Raw genomic sequence first — 20,590 nt, 5'->3', positions numbered from 1 at the left:
TATAAAAAATACTTCTTAAATGAATTCATCAAACACAAACTGCTAGTTTTTTTTTCTTAAAAAAAGTACTTTTGAATAAAAACACTTTTCAGAATAAGCAGCTTTTGACTACTCGGCCAAACGGGCTTTAAATCAACCAAATAGTAATGTTTGCTGCTAACTTTGTCACTCTTTTATTTCTCAATCGTCCCCGCTTAACATTGAAAATTTCTCCAATTATGTTCTTACAAACTTACAAATGACATTTATATGATATATCTCAAATTCAAGAGCATAGTTGAGCTAAACTAGGTGATTGCTTAAAACAAAAAAGAAAAGAAAAAGGAGAGACGGTAAAATTGAGCTTCTGCGTAGAAGCATTACCTAAGCAGGGCTTCATTTTCAATTACCTGAGAATATTGAAAAATTCTAGGTATACTTTTATTTATTCGGGTCAAAGCATAAAAACTATTCTGTACGTGAAATTCACTTTATAAATTTACATAATATTTTATAAACATCGCCAGTCAATAAGTAAGTGGACTAAAGAATTACGATAGGGATAAAGAACTTATTTAATAAAAATAAAAAATAGATACTTACTGCCCCTAATGCATCTTCAATCGATGATAATGTAATTATGCTCCGTTTTAGTTCAAAATTGGTCTCTCGTGGTCTCATATATTAGTCGTCTTTACAAACTATATTTGTTCTAAAATATTTGATATTTTCAGAAAAAACTTAAAATATAGTACTCTTTTTTCTTTCAAATTCACTTTTTAGTAAAATATTGATTAAGTGAAACTTTTAAGAGATAAAAAATCTCAATATAATATGGATCAAAAGTATAATCTCAAATTGTGTCTCAAAACCAAATGATATAGCCGATATAGACTGTATTTTCGTTGATGAGAGAAACATCGAATAATTAAGGCAATGCGAGATTGACCAATATTGAGAGACTTAATTATTATATTGTTTCCAAATTGTACTGTGCTAAGTAAGCATATAACTATATCTAGTTAGTTGTAGTAGTTATACAATTAGTTGTATTTTGTACAGCTGTCATATGTGTACATACATACACATTTTGCAATAATGAGAAGTTTATAGAGTTTCATTTCACAATTCATTTTATACTCTCTCTCTTCTCTCTTAGAACTCTCGAGAACCTTCATTGGAGCTCCCGTGTCAGCTTTATTTCCTCATCGCAGTGTTAATCTCAATATGGTATCAGAGCACGGTTGAACACGTCTGCTCGAAGTCTACTAGAATTCCTTTTTCAGTAACTCAAAATCTCTTTTCCTCTATCATATGTTAGGGTTTTAGATTCGTCGCTTCGACCGACAATTTTCATACGGATTGAAGAATTTTCAGTAAAATTGATCTATCTACTCACCAAATCGGTTGATATATTCGTCAATTTCATCGATTAGAGCTTCTCAAATGGCTGTCGATCAAAACGAGGAAACCACGCCAAGTACGAGCAGAAATTACCAACAAGCCATCGGTGCGAGCAATCCTTTGTACATTCACCCTTCGGACAGTCATGGAATAATGCTAGTGCGGGTTTCATTTGATGGAATTGGGCATAGATCTTGGACAAGGAGTGTATTATGAGCTCACCCAGTCAAAAACAAATTAGGATTCATAAAGGGGAATGTAGGAAACCTAACCCCAATTTACCTCAGTTTCGTCAATGGGAGAGATGCGACGATATGGTGACTTCCTGGATTCTTAATTCTCTCGCAAAAGAGATCTCTGACAGTGTCGAGTATGTCAATGACTCATTCGAGCTATGGAGGGAGCTGGAAGATCGATATGATCAAACAAATGGGGCGAAGTAATATCAGATCCAAAAGGAGATCAACGACCTTGTTCAGGGCTCATTAGATATCACTGCCTACTATACTCGAATGAAGAGACAGTGGGAAGAATTAAACACCCTGAGTGCTAAATCTCAATGCAGTTGTGTTTGCACATGTGGGTCAAAGGAAGCGATGCATAAGGAAGAACAGGATCAACGACTCATTCAATTCTTGATGGGCTTAAATGAGGTCTATACAATAGTGCGAGGAAGTATTTTGATGATGAAATCTTTGCCATCTTTGGCACAGGCCTTCTCCCTCCTAATACAGGAAGAGAAACAAAGAGAATTCATACCAAATAATCAGCTAAACCTCGAGTCTGCTTCACTACATGTGAATGCCACATCTACACAACATCAAAATCCATTCGGAGCTAAGAACTTCAAAACACACTACACTGCAAACAACAGGGGTCAGCCACCTATGACTATTGCAAGAAACCGGGTCACACAAAGGAGAAATGCTACAAGTTACATGGGTATCCCTAAGGCAACTCGTACAACAATCAAAGCTTCAATCGTACTAATGCTCAACAGTTCAATCGGAGTAACAACTCAAGTCAGACTCAGGATCACAAGTTCAATAGAGGAAAAGGAGCTGTGGCAAATGTACATGGAGTTCCAGTTGATTTACTTCATGAGAAGGAATATGATTTAGTTCCACATGATGAAAATCCAAATGTCAACCTAACGAGGGAGCAATATGGGCAGATAATGAGCCTATTGCATCACATTCAGACAGGCAACACAAGAGGATCTCCCAGCAATGCCAACATCACTAATGGTGCTATCAACTTCGAAGGTATTGTGGTCTGAACCTCTTTTATTGATTTTGAAAAATTATCATGCAAATGCTTTGAATCAAAGTCTGACCTTTGGATCATAGACTCAGGAGCATCTAACCATATGACCTTTAATAAATCAGCACTTAGCAATATCACCACACTACCATATCCTTTATTGATTAGTTTACCGAATGAATATAAGGTGAAAGTGCTTGAATTTGGAGATGTGATACTCAGTCCTGAAATCATCTTACCCAAAGTCCTCTATGTTCCCTCTTTCAAATACAATATAATCTCTGTCCATTCTCTTGCAATGCATCTTAGATGTATTGTTCTCTTTACTGATGCACTATGTCTATTACAGACCCCTTCAGTGAAGAGGCCTAAGGTGATTGGTAGTAGCAGAGAGGGACTATACTACATATGTTCCAAGTGTCTAAAGGGTAAAAGTACTTTCTCAAATACTGATGTGTCAGTTTCTTGTTGCAACTGTTGTTCTTCTACTAGTGTAAATAGTGAAGACTTCAGAAGTCCCACTCATTCATATCATCATTTACCAAATATAAATACATTCACTCACAATAATAAGAATGAGTTCTCAGCTATGTTTGATAAGTGTTATGTGAATCTTTTGTGGCACAATAGGCTTGGTCATGTTTCCTTTGTCAAAATGAGAGGAATATCCTCCATACCTGTGCATTCTCACCCAAACGACTCTTTATTTGTTCAATTTTCCCCATGGCTAGACAAGCCAGACTTCTATTTCCACAAAGAATCAGTACCATTACTCAAATATTTGAATTGCTGCATATTAACATATGAGGTCCTTACCATGTCACTACTCATGATAACTACAAGTACTTTCTCATACTAGTGGATGACTTCAGTAGATCCACTTGGACACATTTACTAAGCAATAAGCGCAATGCTCTACAAGCCATCAAAGCCTTTATAACTATGAGAAAATCAATTTAATACTTAGTAAAAATCATCAGATATGACAGTGGGCTGGAGTTTACCGGACATGAAGCTACCACATTCTATCAATCCATCATTCATCAGAAAACCTACCCTTACACACTACAACAAAATGGGGTAGTGGAGAGAAAACACAAATATCTCCTAAAAACTGATAGGGCACTTATGTTTCAATCCAAATTACCAATTAGATATTGGGGAGAATGCATTTTGACAGCCACCTACTTAATTAACATATTACCTACTACCTAACTAAACAACAAATGTCCTTTTGAACTTTTGTATCACAAGAAACCCAATTATTCTCACTTGAGGAGCTTTGGTTGTCTTTGTTATTCTACTATACCTAAGGTACAAAGGAATAAGTTTGAGCCTATAACAACTCCACATGTCTTTATATGCTATCCTTTTGGGACAAAGGGTTACAAAGTACTAAGCCTAGCCACTAGAAAAATACACATCTCTAGAGATGTTATGTTTCATGAAAATGTCTTTCCTTTTACTCTAACTTCTAAGAATGTTTCCCCATATAGTGTCTTCAAATCAGTCACATTTCCTACTCATATTGAAAGTGAAAGTCCACTTCCTAATGTTCAAGGTGCTGCAGATATCATATCTCCAGGTGTGCACCAACACCCCGAATTTTCTCCTGTTAATGACACTTCAACACAACCTAATAACTCATTACCTTATGGCTCTGTCCATGCATCTTCATATGAGGCTGCTAGTAATAATCCACCCACATCCACTCAATCAGAAACAATTACAATCAGGAAGTCCAATAGAACACACAAAACTCCTACTTACCTAAAAAATTATATCTACACCCTTCCTAATAGAACTCAACTTGCCACCTCTCAATGCTCACCTTCCTTAAATGCACTCTTCTCCAATCATAATCACATCAGCCATGATGCTCTGTGTTCTGAAAGTCAGCACTTAATGACAAATGTTTGCCATGATAGTGAGCCATCCTCATATGGAGATGCATCACTTAATCCTGCATGGCAAGTAGCCATGACACAAGAATTTGAAGTCCTTCATGCCAATCATACTTGGGATTTAGTTCCCTTACCAGCAGGAAAATAGGCAATAGGCTGTAAGTAGGTTTACAAAGTCAAACATAAAGTAGATGGAAGCATTGAAAGATTTAGGGCTAGACTAGTGGTGAAGGGTTATACTCAAAGAGCAGGAATTGATTATACAGAGACATTTTCCCATGTTGTCAAGATGACAACAGTTAGAGCCTTGGTTACTGTTGCTATGAAGAAAGGCTTGGGTATATTCCAACTTGATGTAGACAATGCATTCCTTCATGGACCTGCATGAAGAAGTATATATGGAGATGCCACCAGGTTTTCTGATTGATCTGTCTAGCTCAAATAGGATGGTTTGCAAGCTAAACAAGTCGTTGTATGGACTGAAACAAGCCAACAGGCAGTGGTATGCCAAGCTAATTGAAGCCCTGTCATCAATGGGGTACAAACATTCTAAGAATGACTATTTATTGTTCTCCAAAAAGACCTCATCCTCCACTATCTTTATAGCTGTGTATGTATATTGATGATGTTATCATCACTAGTACTGATCCAGTGGAGATAACCAACTTGAAGGCCTTCCTTGATAAACAGTTCAGAATCAAAGACCTAGGGAGACTTCACTACTTTTTAGGCTTAGAAGTTCTCTACAAGCCAGATGATGTTATCATTTCTCAAAGGAAGTTTGCCTTAGATCTGTTAAAGGAGTATCATTATTTTGCCTACAATAACTTATCTTCTTCCTTTGGTCATGCCCTAAAACTAAAAGCCAATGAATGCACTCTTCTGTTAGATCCCACATATTACAGAAAATTAGTAGGCAAGCTGAACTTCTTAACCAATACCAAACTAGATATATCATACAATGTGCAGCTCCTCAGTCAATTCATGCAAGCACCCAGAGACATACACTTGACTGCAACTTTCCATCTTCTCAGATATCTCATGAAGGATCCCACACTAGGAATATTTTTCTCCAATAGTACTGATTGTTCCATTTCTGCATACTGTGACTCTGACTGGGGAGCATGCCCTAATTTTAGGAGATCTGTTACTGGCTATCTTAAATTCTAGTGGGAGATAGTTCTATTAGCTGGAAGTGCAAGAAACAAGAGACCATTTCCTTATCTTTTGCTGAAGCTGAATACAAGTCTCTTAGGAAAGTTGTTGGGGAACTAGTGTGGCTGAACAGGTTATTTGAAGAACTTACTATCCCACAATCCAGTCCCATTGACGTCTTTTGTGATAGCCAATCTGCTATCCATATTGCGCACAACCCTGTGTTCCATGAGCAGACCAAGCATATTGAAGTAGATTGCCATTTTGTAAGGACAAACTTCAGGAAGGTCTGATTTCTTTCCATCATGTAGCTACTACTGATCAATAGGCTGATGTCCTCACCAAAACTCTCACAGGAGTTAAACACACTGCTGTCCTTGGCAAGTTGGTTGTGAGATCCTCCTATCCAACTTGGGGGGGGGGTATTGAGAGACTTAATTATTATATTGTTCCTAATTTGTACTGTGCCGAGTCAACATGTAACTATATCTAGTTAGTTGTAATAGTTATACAATTAGTTGTATTTTGTATAGCTGTCATACGTGTACATATATACACATTTTGCAATAATGAGAAGATAGTAGAGTTTCATTTCACAATTCATTTTATACTCTCTCTCTCTCTCTACTCTCGTAGAACTCTCGAGAACCTCCATTGGAGCTCTTGTGTCAGCTTCAATTCTTCACTGCAGTGTTAATTTCAATAACCAACATTCATCACAAACGTTGTGGTGGAGTGTAAGTACTTTTTTTTTCCTTAATAAGAGGTCGGGAGTTTGCGATATAGGATATGAAATCGTTTTTAGTAAGGAGCGGTTTACTTCCAAAGTGAAATTTCTCGGTGCGAATATGAATTAATCGGGTTTCAATACGAATATCGGACACCGAATAAAAAACCCAAAAAAGATATTGTCAATGTTCATTTTGGAAGAAATTAGGATCTTTGGTCAATTATTTTTTGGCACATGACTTCTGACTGAGCATCAGCTATTATGAAGCTAGTAATTAGCATCCACTTCCAATGAAAAGACTGGCTACCAAATTGTTACGTACAGTGTTTAAATTTAGTTCGTTATGCACTACTTATTGCTCCATTATTTTCATGTTTCTTTCAAAGTGTTTTGGACCTCTGTTGTATTAAGCACCGTCTTGAATTATTTTGTTCCAAATGTTTGGTATAGCCATTATTGTTGGTTGGGATGCTTCCTTAAATGTTTTGCACAGCGAGTTCAAATTCTGTACGTGTAAAAGTTGAAAATATATATACAATAAGCTGAAGTTATATACACTAATACACATATATACACGATTAATGTAAAGAATTTTTTATACTATAAGGTAACCCAAAGAGTATTTACAGGTACATATATGAGATTTATAATTTTGAAAATAAGAGGTAAAGGTGATTAGATAGTTTAAAATTTTCTTACAAGGATAGATAGTGTATATAATTCTTTAAAGACTAGCTACAATCAACAATAAATGGCTAGTATCAACTTAGAATTTATAGAGTACTCCAAGTTGATATTATAAAATAAGAATCTAGCAAATGTAAAAACTTAAAACTTGCACAAAAATATAAAAGGGACAAAACTCTCAATTTACCAAATTAATAGTCACTGTAAAACAGTATAATGAGAACCTTTGACTAAAAGAAAACTATTGAACTATACTAACGTACCCTTGTGTGTTAGCAATAGCTGTATCCTAATGGCAATTAAAGAAGAGACATATTAAGATGAGGTAGTGAAAATTGGATCTCATTTTCATCCAAAAAGAAAGAACCCCACACGTATACCAATACTTTTGTTCCCAATAATTTTGAATTAACTAAGGTTTACAGCTCACAGCCCTTGCCCCAGTTGCCCATAATTCCTCTCATTAGTCTGATCCTTCCTACTATGTTCAGCTTCATAATTCACCTATAAAAATCCCTCCTTTACAAATCAGTGCATCATCACCTCACACTCTTTCCCTTTTCTCTTTATCAATTTCAGCTAAGAAAATGGCTTCTAAAGTTTCAACAGCAATGCTTCTGCTTAGCGTACTAATGAGCATCCAACTATTAGCAGCCTCAGCGGGTAACTTCTACAGAGACGCTGTGATTACTTGGGGCGAAGGACGTGGTAAAATACAAGAAGGCGGCAGAGGCCTCGCCCTCACTCTTGATAAACTTTCAGGCTCTGGTTTTCAGTCCAAGAATGAGTATTTATTCGGAAGATTTGATATGCAACTCAAGCTTGTCCCTGGAAATTCCGCTGGCACAGTCACCACTTTCTTTGTAAGTTTCTCTTACTAAATACAACTCTAGTGTACTAGTAATTCTTATAGTATGTCATATGAGCTCATGGATTTCTTTTCTTTGTTTTCATCAGTTATCTTCACAAGGAGAAGGACATGATGAGATTGATTTTGAGTTCTTGGGCAATGTTTCTGGCCAGCCCTACACTATCCATACCAATGTTTATACACAAGGAAAAGGAAACAAAGAACAACAATTCCACCTTTGGTTCGATCCAACTGCTGCATTTCACACTTACACCATTGTCTGGAACCCTCATCGCATAGTGTAAGTTAGACAATCCCTTACATATATCTTTCTTATATATCCAGAGTTTAACTTCTACATACTGAAAATATACAAGAAATTTTTACACTATTCGCCATATAGCAGATGAATACAACTAACTGTCTAAGTCAAACTAGTTACCTGAAAAATAAAGCATATTCTATGACTTTCTATAACATATTAAATTTTACACTGATAGTGTAACAAGAAAAACTTACACTGTTAATGTATATAAGTTTAGATCTAAGTTCTTGTATTTCTGTTAGTTTTACATTTTATCTTACCTATGCATTCTTTGATATAATCAGGTTTTTAGTGGACAACAGCCCCATTAGAGTATACAACAACCATGAAAGCATAGGCATTCCATTCCCAAAGAGCCAAGCAATGAGAGTATACTGCAGCTTATGGAATGCAGATGAGTGGGCAACACAAGGAGGCAGAGTCAAAACAGATTGGACACTTGCTCCTTTCACTGCTTACTACAGAAACATCAATATCGATGGTTGTGCAGTGTTATCCGGTACCTCGTCATGTAAATCCAGCAATTCAGCAAACAATGCTAAGCCATGGCAAACTCATGAACTTGATGGAAAGGGAAGGAATAGACTAAGATGGGTGCAAAGCAGACACATGGTTTATAATTATTGTGCTGATTCTAAGAGGTTTCCTCAAGGTTTTTCAGCTGAGTGCAAGAGTTCAAGATTTTAGAAGATCGATTCACTTGATCTACTTCCTAAGGTCAATGCATATTCAGTTGGTTTTTGGGATTGGTTGTTTGTCTGTGAGATGAGAGTATGAAATTCTTTATTCTTTGTACCAATAAAAGTTTTGTTTGTTACTCATTTCGTTGTGTATTCAAGTTTCTTTTTGTAATAAAATGTGTATGGTTACTTTCTTTTCTTAATAAAATAATGTTATATCATGGTGGAAGGATGTGCTTATTCGATGAAGTAGCCGAGTAATTTCTGTCTAAACATGAAGCTTTCAACTTTTAAAATACATAATTTTGCCGTAAGATACAGAACAAAAGTAGTATAAATAGATGGAGAAGAATGATGAAATAGACGACCTATGTGCCATGTTTTCAGAATGCAACCTAGTCGAAAATCCTAGAGAATGGTGGATTGATTCAGGAGCAACTCGACATGTCTGTGCTAACAAGGAGTTGTTTACTTCTTATGCTCTCGCTGGACCCAACGAGACAGTGTTTATGGCAAACTCCGCTACAGCAAAAATTGAAGGAACGGGAAAGCTGGCTTTGAAGATGACTTCAGAAAAGATTGTGACTCTAAAAGATGTTCTTCATGTTCCTGAAATGCGGAAGAATTTAGTCTCGATATCACTTCTAGTCAAGAATGGCTTTAAGTGTGTTTTTGTTTCCGACAAGGTTGTAGTTAGTAAGAATGAAATGTATGTAGGAAAATGTTACCTGACTGAGGGCCTTTTTAAACTCAATTAATTGCCATTGATATGAATAAAATTTCAGCTTCATCTTACTTGCTTGAGTCAAATAATTTATGGCATGAACGTTTAGGCCAAGTCAACTTCAAAACTTTGCGAAAAATGATTAATTTGGAAGTATTAGCTAAGTTTGAATGCAATAACTCGAAATGTCAAATATGTGTGGAATCAAAGTATGTTAAGCATCCTTATAAGTCAGTAGAAAGGAATTCAAATCCTTTAGACTTAATTCACACGGATATTTGCGACATGAAGTCAATACCATCTCGTAGTGGGAAAAAGTATTTCATAACTTTCATTGACGATAGTACTAGATATTGCTATATTTACTTACTTAATAGTAAAGATGAAGCAATAGACGCATTCAAGCAATACAAAAATGAAGTTGAAACACAATTAAACAAAAAGATCAAAATGATAAGAAGTGATAGAGGCGGCGAATATGAATCTCCTTTTGAAGAAATATGTTTGGAAAATTGCATTATTCACCAAATAACTGCCCCTTACTCACCGCAATCTAATGGAATTGCAGAAAGAAAGAATAGAACGTTAAAGGAGATGATGAACGCCTTATTAATAAGTTCTGGTTTACCTCAGAACTTGTAGGGGGAAGCTATTCTTACAGCTAATCGAATACTGAATCGAGTTCCCCATAGCAAAACACAATCCATTCCATATGAAAAATGGAAAGGAAGGAAACCCAACCTAAAATATTTTAAAGTGTGGGGGTGTTTGGCTAAAATGCAAGTTCCTAAACCCAAAAGGGTAAAAATTGGACTAAAAACCATTGATTGTATTTTCGTAGGATATGCAACAAATAGTAAGGCATATCGGTTTCTGGTTCATAAATTAGAAAATCCCGACATTCATATTAATACGGTAATTGAATCGGATAATGCTGATTTTTTTGAGAATATTTATCCGTATAAAATGGAATGTGAGTCGTCTAATGAAAAATCTAAGCGACCTAGGGAAGAAGCAAAGGAAAGTACGTTTGATGAGGAAACTCCAAGACGTAGTAAACGTCAAAGGACAGCTACTTCCTTTGGACCAGATTTTCTGGCATTCTTATTGGAAAATGAGCCTCAATTCAAAGAAGCAATATCTTTCTCGGAAGCACAATATTGGAAAGAGGCAGTCAATAGTGAGATAGAATCCATATTAAGTAATCATACTTGGGAATTGGTTGATCTACCTTTGGGAAATAAACCTTTGGGTTCTAAATGGATTTTCAAAAGGAAAATGAAAGCTGATGGTACTATTGACAAATATAAGGCAAGATTAGTTGTTAAAGGGTTTAGACAACGAGAAGGTCTTGATTACTTTGACATATACTCGCCGATAACAAGGATTACATCTATTCGGGTGTTAATAGCGTTAGCCGCCGTGTATGGCCTTCAAATCCATCAGATGGATGTAAACACGACCTTCTTAAATGGGGATGTAGAGGAAGAAATCTATATGGAACAACCTGAAGGATTTGTAGTTCCCGGAAAAGAAAAGAAGGTTTGTCGACTTGTTAAGTCACTTTACGGACTAAAACAAGCACCAAAACAATGGCATGTGAAATTTGACCAAACAATGTTGTCAAATGGTTTCAAGAACAATGAGTGTAACAAATGTGTTTACATTAAGAATACTCTAAATCAAATAGTCATTGTTTGTTTATATGTGGATGATATGTTGATAATGAGTAACGACATTGCTAACATAAATGCTACTAAGCGCATGCTTACTAGTAAGTTTGATATGAAAGACTTAGGAGTTGTCGATTTAATTTTAGGAATTAAGATCCTACAGACTCCTCAAGGTCTAGCTTTGTCTCAATCTCATTATATTAAAATGGTTCTTGAAAAGTTCAAATGATTGGACTTTAAAGAAGCGAAAACGCCAATTGATTTAAACCATATTCTTGTAAAGAATAAAGGTGAAAGCAAATCTCAATTGGAATAAGCTCGAGTGTTGGGAAGTTTGATGTACATTATGAATTGTACACGACCTAATATAGCTTGTGTAATAAGTAAGCTTAGTCGATACACAAGTAATCCCAACCATGCTCATTGGATAGCAATGAAACGAGTTTTGGGATATTTGAAATATACTCAAGACTATGTATTGCATTACAATAATTATCCCGCAATTATTGAGGTATATAGTGATGCAAATTGGATCACCGAATCTATGGAAACAAAATCCACAAGTGGATACATTTTTACCATTGGTGGAGGAGAAGTGTCTTGGAAGTCGTCCAAATAGACATGCATCGCTCGCTCTACAATGGAGTCTGAGTTTATAGCTTTAGACAAGGCCGGTAAAGAAGCTGAATGGCTCCGGAATTTCTTAGAAGACATTCCTTTTTGGCCCAAACCTTTGGAACCTATATGCATACATTGCGACAGTCAAACAACAATAGGAAGGGCTGAGAGTGTTATGTATAATGGGAAATCTCGTCACATTCGACGAAGGCATAATACTGTTAGACAACTACTCTCTAGTAGAATTATCACAATTGACTATGTAAAGTCAAAAGATAATGTATCGGATCCGCTTACAAAAGGCCTATCTAGAGAGGCGGTTGAGAAGTCATCAAAGGGAATGGGACTATGGCCGAGGACAAGTCACTATGGCGGTAACTCTACCTAGAAGACTGAAGATCCCATGATCTAGGTTCAAGGAGATCAAACATAGTCATTAGTGACGGCCCAACATTGTCAAATAAAATGTTGGTCCATTATCGTGATGCAGACAATGTTTAGTACCAAGGATAAAGCATTAGGACTTTTTAATGATTTCTAAGTTTGATATGGGGTATATTAAATAGTGTATCTACGGGATAATACACTTAGGAATCACCTATAAAAGTGTGAAGTGTAATCCGCTTCAAAGAGAATATTGTAAGGCCAGTTCTCTACGTACTTATGAAACCAGGTGGTGTTCATGGCTAAAATGAACACAACAATGAGAACCAAAATATGGATAAGGATTAATTGTGTGACATATTTTGTCTAGGTATACACTAAAGCTCGACGGTTCAAAGATATTAAATCTACTGATTGACCGAGTATATCCGATATATGCTCACTACGGAAAGTTCAAAGGGAAACCTACTTATCCTGATGCAATTAGTCCTTATTTGCAAATCACACAAACATTTTCATGCATGTTCATCATTCCCCATTCATGTGGGGGATTGTTGGGGGTTGAAGTGTGGTAGTGTGAATGGGAAATGAGGAAAGAAGGTGAAAAGACAATTTTTGGCTTTTGCACTTTGTCCCTCATTGGTTAAAGACAAGTATTTTGTTGGGTTTATAGAAGCACTTCCTTAAGCTCTTGAAAGGAGCTAAGAGGAAGGGGCCTCGCACCGTCGCCGTCGTCGCTCGTTTCGGTTTCGGATTCGGTCAATTGATATGATTGTTTGACTTAAGTTTTTGGACCAATAAAATGAAATTAATTAATTAAATATTAATATTTTATATTAATATTTTGAGTGATCGTTATTTGTAACGATAAATTAATTAATTTCCGTTTTTAATTTTATTTAAATATTCCTGCATTAAACAGCCACCAGAGAGGCTGCATTTCACGAATAGCCAACTGCAGTGTGAACAACCACTTTCACAACCTTTCAATCCAGAAATTCGTTGGCTATAAATAAGCAGTCATTCCTTCAGAATTTTTTATCCTAAAATCTTCTGCTTCATCTCCTTCTTCTTTCTGCATCATTACTTTCAAAACAAAGTAAATTGGTCGTGTGATTTACACCATAATTTTGAGTTCGCTGATAACTTAGTGGTTTGAAGTGCCGCTACCGCTAAGTTGAAAGTTCCGTTCTATCCTGGGAAGATTTATCGTGAACCTTGAGCAACAATGAGGGGATACGATTCTTTAAGGACACACAAGGAATTTGTGGGCCCGGGACATAATATTGTCAATTTCTGTTCATTTATTTTTTCTGTTTTAGTCACTTATAAATTCAGAATATCTAACAGTTTTTGAGGTTGAGTTAAGCTCAAAGTCTATTTCTTTAACCAGAAGAAAGAGGAGGTGGGGTGAGATTCTTCAAAAAGAAGCCAGAGCCATCGTCGTCGTCGCTCGCTTGGCTCGGATTCGGATTCGGTCAATTGATTTGATTAACTTAATTTTTTGGACCAATAAAATGAAATTAATTAATTAAATATTAATATTTTATATTAATATTTTGATTGACCATTATTTGTAACAATAAATTAATTAATTTCCGTCTTTAATTTTATTTAAATATTCCCGCGTTAAACAACCACTAGAGAGGCTGTTCCTTCATAATTTTTTTATCTTGAAATCTTCTGCTTCATCTCCTTCTTCTTTATGCATTATTACTTTCAAAACAAAGTAAGTCGGTTGTCTGATTTACACCATAATTTTGAGTTCGCTGATAACTTAGTGGTTTGAAGCGCCGCTATCGCTAAGTTGAAAGTTTCGTTCTATCCTGGGAAGAATTTATCCGTAAACCTTGGGAAACAATGAGAGGATAAGATTCTTTAAGGAAACACAAGGAATTTGTGGGCTCGGGACATAATACTGCCAATTTCTGTTCATTTTTGTTTTGTTTTAGTCACTTATAAATTCAGAATATCTAACAAGCTGAAAGAATTTTATTTATATATATATCCTTGCTGTTCTGATTTTCAAAGTGACTGAGGAGACTAAAACCTTCGTGGTTTTCTACTCCTAATCAGTTTGAAGAATAATCTCTTCACTGTGTTAAAATTAGTTTGAAGAATAATCTCTTCACTGTATTGTCTTGGGTTGAATGATTAAACACTTCACCATTTACTGAATCTGTTTGTGTCATATTGACAGAAATGACTAACGGAGAGGAACAAATTGATCCTGCTGTGACTGTTACTGCTAACACAGTTTCGGGGATGCCAGGTCCTATCCATCCTACTGCACCTGCAATGGCTATGCCACCAGCGGAAAAACCGGGGAAATTTTCTGGTGTTGACTGATGTCATCCAAATCCACTACTAAAAAGTAAATGGTCACGGTCGCATGCAATATAATTTACCCAACTATGAGTCGGGGTCGAATCCCACAGAGAACAATATGTAGGCGATTAGGAATGTAAGAAAATTATCACTTATTGCGCAATGCCAAATGCTTAGAATATGGTTTGGAAAATATTTATATCTAAATGTGAAAATATAAACTAACCTAGAAAGCAATTAAAATGATCAATGGCTACAAGTATGGTTGCATCGGGATTACACTCGAGTAACGATCCAATGTATTTCATGACTTTACAAATATGAGCTAGTTTATGCTAATTAATCCCCCGTTGTTGATTTCCTTAGTCGTATGTTTCTTATAGCTATGATTTAGCTGTCTCTATCGATCATGAACTCTCCAGCTATCATAATTCTCTCTCAAGTAATTATGATAATTTGCTAGACGCACTCTCTCAAGCTACGCTAGCTAGATTCGCATTATAGTTCACTTAGATCGCAACTGAGGTATCGTTATCTCTACTCCAACCTCTAAACCCTCGGTTATGACTCTCGCCTATACTCCAGGAGTGATGTTGTTCAAACAATTACCTAAATATGCACTCTCTCTCAAGCAGATACATAATAAATAGGCACGGCTAATTGAGGATCCTTTCAACTAACCAAAATCAAAACGTAGTTGAACAAATAGAGATTAACAACCAACTCAAAACTATATTAATATAACAACAAGTTCATCCACAACGGTTTCACCCAAAACCTTAGATTACCCGGTTCACTCCTCATACTAGTGTTCAATCAATACATAAGCACAACAAGGTATTTAATCCACACTTTAAACAAGAATATTTCCATAAACAAGATTCAAGTGTTGGATAAAATACTACACACTTAGATATACAATACAAAGCAAGGAAATGAAGAAAGCAACATGCATGGGTAAGAAAATCTTAACCACAAGCATCAAATCTTAAAAACCAAATTGTGTGTGCAAAACCCTAGCTTCCAACCTTGTTCTCTCGCTAAGAACTGAAAATATGCCAAAGATCCCTAAGATATATGCTTGGACGAGTATAAAAATGGTTTTGGGTTGAGAAAATGTGAATTGACTAATCTTCCCAGATTTGATGCCTGTCCACCACATCTACAAAACAATTCATGCAGATGCAATTCCGCAGATGCGGATTCCTTATCACAGAAGCGGCGTATAGAGATATGCTTGGTACCGCAGATGCGGACCCCAAAAGTGCAGATGCGCTACCGCAGAAGCGGAAATCTACTCGCAGATACGGGGTCCCTGTACAACTCTATAATCGCAGATGCGGTGCAAAAGGCGCAGATGCGCCACTGCAGAAGCGACATTATAACCGCAAATGCGGTTTCTTGCATGCTCAGCCATTTCCACAGAAACGGTCATTTTCTCACAGATTCGGGGTCGCTTCTGTGACTATCCTTCCGTTGATGCGGAATCACTGGGGAGTTTTTGCATGTTTCCACCCTTTTGCTCAATTCCACTCCAATTGAAATCAAATCACTTCCTGGCATCATTTTCCTGAAAATCTAACAATACACACCATAAATGATCTCATATTATAGTTAAATGACATAAAAGCTAAGGAAAAGAGACTGGATTGAGTGGTAAAATCACCACTCATCAACACCCCCAGCTTAAAGCTTTTGCTTGTCCTCAAGCAAATCAAAACCAACAATTCAATGAGGATTTACCACGTAAAACACTAGTGGTATTGCTATCATTTACATATCACATTCCCCAATTTAAGAACCATACTTATGGATTTGGTTGGTACTAATAATTAGGCTCAAGTATGTGTATCTTTTCCGAATGACTCCCTCATTTAAAAGCAACTTCAAGAATGTGCAATGGATTTAAAAATAATCAAGTGACAAGAATAAGCCTCAAGAAGTGACTCAAAAGCACTAGTCCTCTACATATGCTCAACTTACTCAATTTCACCAATCCTTCCTAATTCATGTGCCCTCACAAGAAAGAAAGTCCCAAAATCACTATATTTACAATACAACATCGGGGACAAATTTACACAAACACTCACTCTCACAAAGAATTTCAAGTGTTACAGCATCTCATACCATAAACTTGCCCTTATTTTAATTCATCGCCTATTCAAGAATGTTCGGTTGGAGGTCTCATAAGAACTTTTTAAACTTGTAATGTAGGTTTAGGGAAGGGTCGGATAAGCATTTTGATACAAGTAACTTCACCCTCCTTGAACACTACTCACATTTTTCATTCTTTTGCACTTTGTTTCTCTTCAAATCACATAGCCTCATTGACATCTAGTTCTCAATGCAGAACCACCTTAAATACCTCTTCTAATTTTCTTCAAGGCCCCATAATTTATATACATACAAATGTTCCCCTTTTTTTTATATACCAATTTTTCTTTTGGAGCTTGAATAATTTAATACACAAACTTTGAGGTATATGACCATATACTCAATGTACAACCTTACCACTTTCCACTCTGACATCACACTCCCAACTTAGGCTTTTAGCCTCATTCTCAATGTTCAAGGAGGGACGGGTTCAAAATAAGGAATTATTTTACAAAAGGGGATAGGTTTGTAATGAGTTGGCCAAAGAAAAAGGTTTAAAGACTCAAATAGGGTTCTAGTGATATTATTTATACAAAGGTAGGCTTGAAAGGCTAAAGAGGTTTTGCAAATCAAACAAAGAATGCCTAAGCTCATCCCTCCAACCAACATACTATCATTAGCGTTGAAAGACTAACCGGGCAATTCTAGAAGATAGAAGTAAACACAAGATTTATTTGTACAAACACTAACACACATGGTACATGAATTAATCAAGATGGATAGCATCTAGAGTAATATTATTCAAACTAGTGTACAAAGAGTCACTAAAAGAGCCAAAAATTTATCACAAAAATTATTCTTCACCATGTAACTTACTCGTTTTAGTTCAACATCAAAATTCAGAGGGGTATTCTTGATTCATATTTTACATTCAAGAGACTATTTTTATTAGTACCAAATAATCCAAAAGTCTCCTCTTAGCAAAACAGGACTAATTCCCTTAAGAAAGTTGTCACGCCATCTATCATAGGGAAAAGTCACCCGGTTCACTTCAAAAATGTTCCTTGGGAAAGAACCATAGCATGAAGAAAACCCAAGGAAATAGTACTTAAGGAAATAAGCATAAAAGAAAATAAAACTACTAAAAAAAAGATACTAAAATAAAAGCACTTATACTAATAACAACAATCTACTAAACAACAACAACAACAACAACAACAACCCAGTGTAATCCCACAAGTAGGGTATGAGAGGGTAATATGTACGCAGACCTTACCTCTACCCCGAGGGGCAGAGAGGCTGTTTCCAGGAAAATAAATAATGAAAGAAAAATAGAAATAGACTAATCCCACCAAGCTCGGCAAGAGCACCTGCTGCATAAAATAGCCCGGCAAGGGCACACAATATCCACAACAGTATAATAGTAAGCCCAGCGAGGGCACACAATATCCATAGTAACAAAATTAGCCTGGCAAGGGCACACCAATATCAAAGTATGAATAAGTATACTCCTACAGCCACCCCCAACTAAAAACATTGCAGTGTCCTCACTGCACAATATCAAATATAAAGCATAAACAGTTTGAGGGTCTCCCTGAGGTCTGCAGATTAAGGGAGAACGGAAGATCAATGTTGTACATCGCTCGTGACCTCATCACTATCAGTCTCCTCAGCATCATCATCATCACCATCATCACCAGCAGTCTCTGACATGAAGGAATACTCCTCGCTATCATCTTTGGCCGCCACTGGTATCTTCTTGCCTGGGTTTCCCCATTTGAAGATGGCCTTTATGCCTCTCCACATTTTTATCATGAATTTGCCCTTCTTCTTGTTCTTCTTCTTCTCCTTCTCAAAGTCTGACTGGAGGTCTACATGTGCCTTTACCAAGGTACCGTATACTCCCTCAAGTCTGGTCACTGATGCTGCCATCTTCTCAAGAGAATCTTTCTAACTGTGATGCGCATCTAAGTAACTTTGCATTTCGTCCCTGGAGAAGTATGAAGGCCCAGGCTGGGAGGATGAAGGCCCACTCGGAAGCTGTGATACTAACTCCCGAATAGATGCAAGCTCGGAGTTTAGCACCCCGAATGGTCCCTCAGGCGCAGCTGCCTGTGAAGATGACTCTAAACCAGCAGCCTTGGTGGTGACCTTCCTTTTCTTGCTCTTGACTGCACTACCCCCTCCTGTCACTGTCAGTGGATGAAAAGGTTTATCAGTTGGTAGCCATCGATCGGTGTTACGCAGCTCAACCTCTGCTCTCATGCATAGCTAGGTGATCAATGAAGGGAACATCATCCCTGCTTCCTTGTCTTGCAAATATCCCTTCATCTCCTGCAGGATGTAGTGAACGATATTCACAGGAATGCTGTCCAGGAGGCATGCAATAATCAAAGCCCTTGTATAGGAGACATCTGAGACGTTCCCACAAGGAGACACCCGGTTGCATATGATGTACAACCACATTTTTGCTTCAGCAGTGAAGTCAATTGATTTCAACCCTTTTCTCCGGTTACCCCCATTTGGCTCTCAGGCTAGGAGGGTAGAGTTTGGAGATAAGCCATTCCCCATTTTCACAATGATCTTTCTCTTGCACCGACTCCACTGGATAGTTGAGAATCCCAAGAGTGTCATTTATTTGTTCTATCCCAAACCTCACCAATTTTCCTCCGACGACGATTTGTGGGCTTGCAAAATCTGTGCGCCTAAGGTTGGAATAGAATTCACGAACCCACTCCTCATTAGCTTTGCATGGAGTGGGAATGAAGCACGACCATCCGGATGTATGGAGATGGGCATGGAAATCTGGGAGCTTCTCGGCCAATTTTTCTTCATTGATGCCCTTTTTAAGCACTATCCTTTTATTTACGAGGTCGTTCAAATATCGACGCTCACATGCAGCTAACATGAAGCGTGATTCATCATATGGTTCCTCAATTTCTTCTTCAATTTCATGTTGTTGTCCGCTCATGTTTGGGTCCATTTTAACTCGAAGCACCTACATAAAATTAAAACAAAGTCAGTCGGGTAATAGAATTATGTTAAGCAATCCAAAACACTACAATCAAGCCAAAAAAAATCAGATTGAACGGGCCCGGGAAGGCACTATTGCAAAGCCACTGGAATTTGCATTTCTGCCCAGTTTTCGCATCTGCGGAATAGAGACCGCAGAAGCAGTTCCACTTCTGCGACAATTTGACCGCATCTGCGGTTTTTTGCCCAAGTTACCTGAAATCGCACCTGCGGTAAAATCCTCGCAGGTGTGATACCGCATCTGCGAAAGTTTTGACCGCATCTGCGGATTTCGTCAAGTTCTTCAACTGCCCAGATTTATTTTAAAATTTTTTTGGTTCTCAAACACAATTTTGGCATCTAATTTATACTCAAAACTTCTAAATTAGTGCAGTACATGAGATTATAGTTCTATTGAGACTGATTTTACGGTGTTTAGCAAGAGATTTTCTTTTAAATAATTTGTCGAACATCTTGCAAGCACTTGAAAAATGACCTCTTCTTTTTACAAATTGGGTACTCAGATTTCCCACACATTTGTTTCAACAGCAGCAGCACACTCATGAATCTCTCAACCAATATCCCTCACTTCCTAAAACTAACAGACGTGAAATCGTAAAAAAAATGAACACATCAAAATAAAATAAAACAAAAAAATTTTGGGTTGTTGGCAATGAAGAAGAAGAAAAAGAAGGAAAAGAGAAGAGAAGTAGATGAGGGTTCAGAGGAAATTACCTAAGTCGAGTGCAGTAGAATTCACACGTGATGGATGATTTGGAG

At 37.0% G+C, this 20,590-nt stretch overlaps 2 protein-coding genes across 2 annotated transcripts; both read left to right on the top strand.

Moving 5' to 3' along the window:
- The first annotated feature begins 1,895 nt into the window (after positions 1–1,895).
- LOC138870436 (uncharacterized) lies at positions 1,896–4,698 on the top strand. Its single transcript, XM_070148240.1, has 4 exons — positions 1,896–2,336; positions 2,384–2,648; positions 2,733–3,102; positions 4,143–4,698. Exons 1-4 carry the CDS (start codon positions 1,896–1,898, stop codon positions 4,696–4,698), a joined length of 1,632 nt encoding a protein of 543 aa, XP_070004341.1.
- Positions 4,699–7,498: 2,800 nt separating this feature from the next.
- LOC104214843 (xyloglucan endotransglucosylase protein 1-like) lies at positions 7,499–9,198 on the top strand. The gene is made up of 3 exons (XM_009764565.2): positions 7,499–7,985; positions 8,080–8,273; positions 8,582–9,198. Exons 1-3 carry the CDS (start codon positions 7,710–7,712, stop codon positions 8,982–8,984), a joined length of 873 nt encoding a protein of 290 aa, XP_009762867.1. The 5' UTR covers positions 7,499–7,709; the 3' UTR covers positions 8,985–9,198.
- The last annotated feature ends 11,392 nt before the right edge of the window (positions 9,199–20,590 follow it).

The sequence above is a fragment of the Nicotiana sylvestris genome, chromosome 6, assembly GCF_000393655.2.
Source record: "Nicotiana sylvestris chromosome 6, ASM39365v2, whole genome shotgun sequence".
Lineage (NCBI taxonomy): Eukaryota > Viridiplantae > Streptophyta > Magnoliopsida > Solanales > Solanaceae > Nicotiana > Nicotiana sylvestris.
This window is presented reverse-complemented; position numbering and strand designations above follow the sequence as displayed.

What these genes read in the sequence shown, in the direction of transcription:
- LOC138870436 (XM_070148240.1), top strand. Translation starts at nt 1,896, where the DNA reads ATGAAGAGACAGTGGGAAGAATTAAACACCCTGAGTGCTAAATCTCAA. An exon ending in GTTACATGGGTATCCCTAAG is followed by an intron (nt 2,337 to 2,383) that starts GCAACTCGTACA and finishes AATGCTCAACAG; the next exon opens with TTCAATCGGAGTAACAACTC. An exon ending in ACTTTCTCAAATACTGATGT is followed by an intron (nt 3,103 to 4,142) that starts GTCAGTTTCTTG and finishes TTCCCCATATAG; the next exon opens with TGTCTTCAAATCAGTCACAT.
- LOC104214843 (XM_009764565.2), top strand. Translation starts at nt 7,710, where the DNA reads ATGGCTTCTAAAGTTTCAACAGCAATGCTTCTGCTTAGCGTACTAATG. An exon ending in GCACAGTCACCACTTTCTTT is followed by an intron (nt 7,986 to 8,079) that starts GTAAGTTTCTCT and finishes TGTTTTCATCAG; the next exon opens with TTATCTTCACAAGGAGAAGG. An exon ending in TGGAACCCTCATCGCATAGT is followed by an intron (nt 8,274 to 8,581) that starts GTAAGTTAGACA and finishes TGATATAATCAG; the next exon opens with GTTTTTAGTGGACAACAGCC.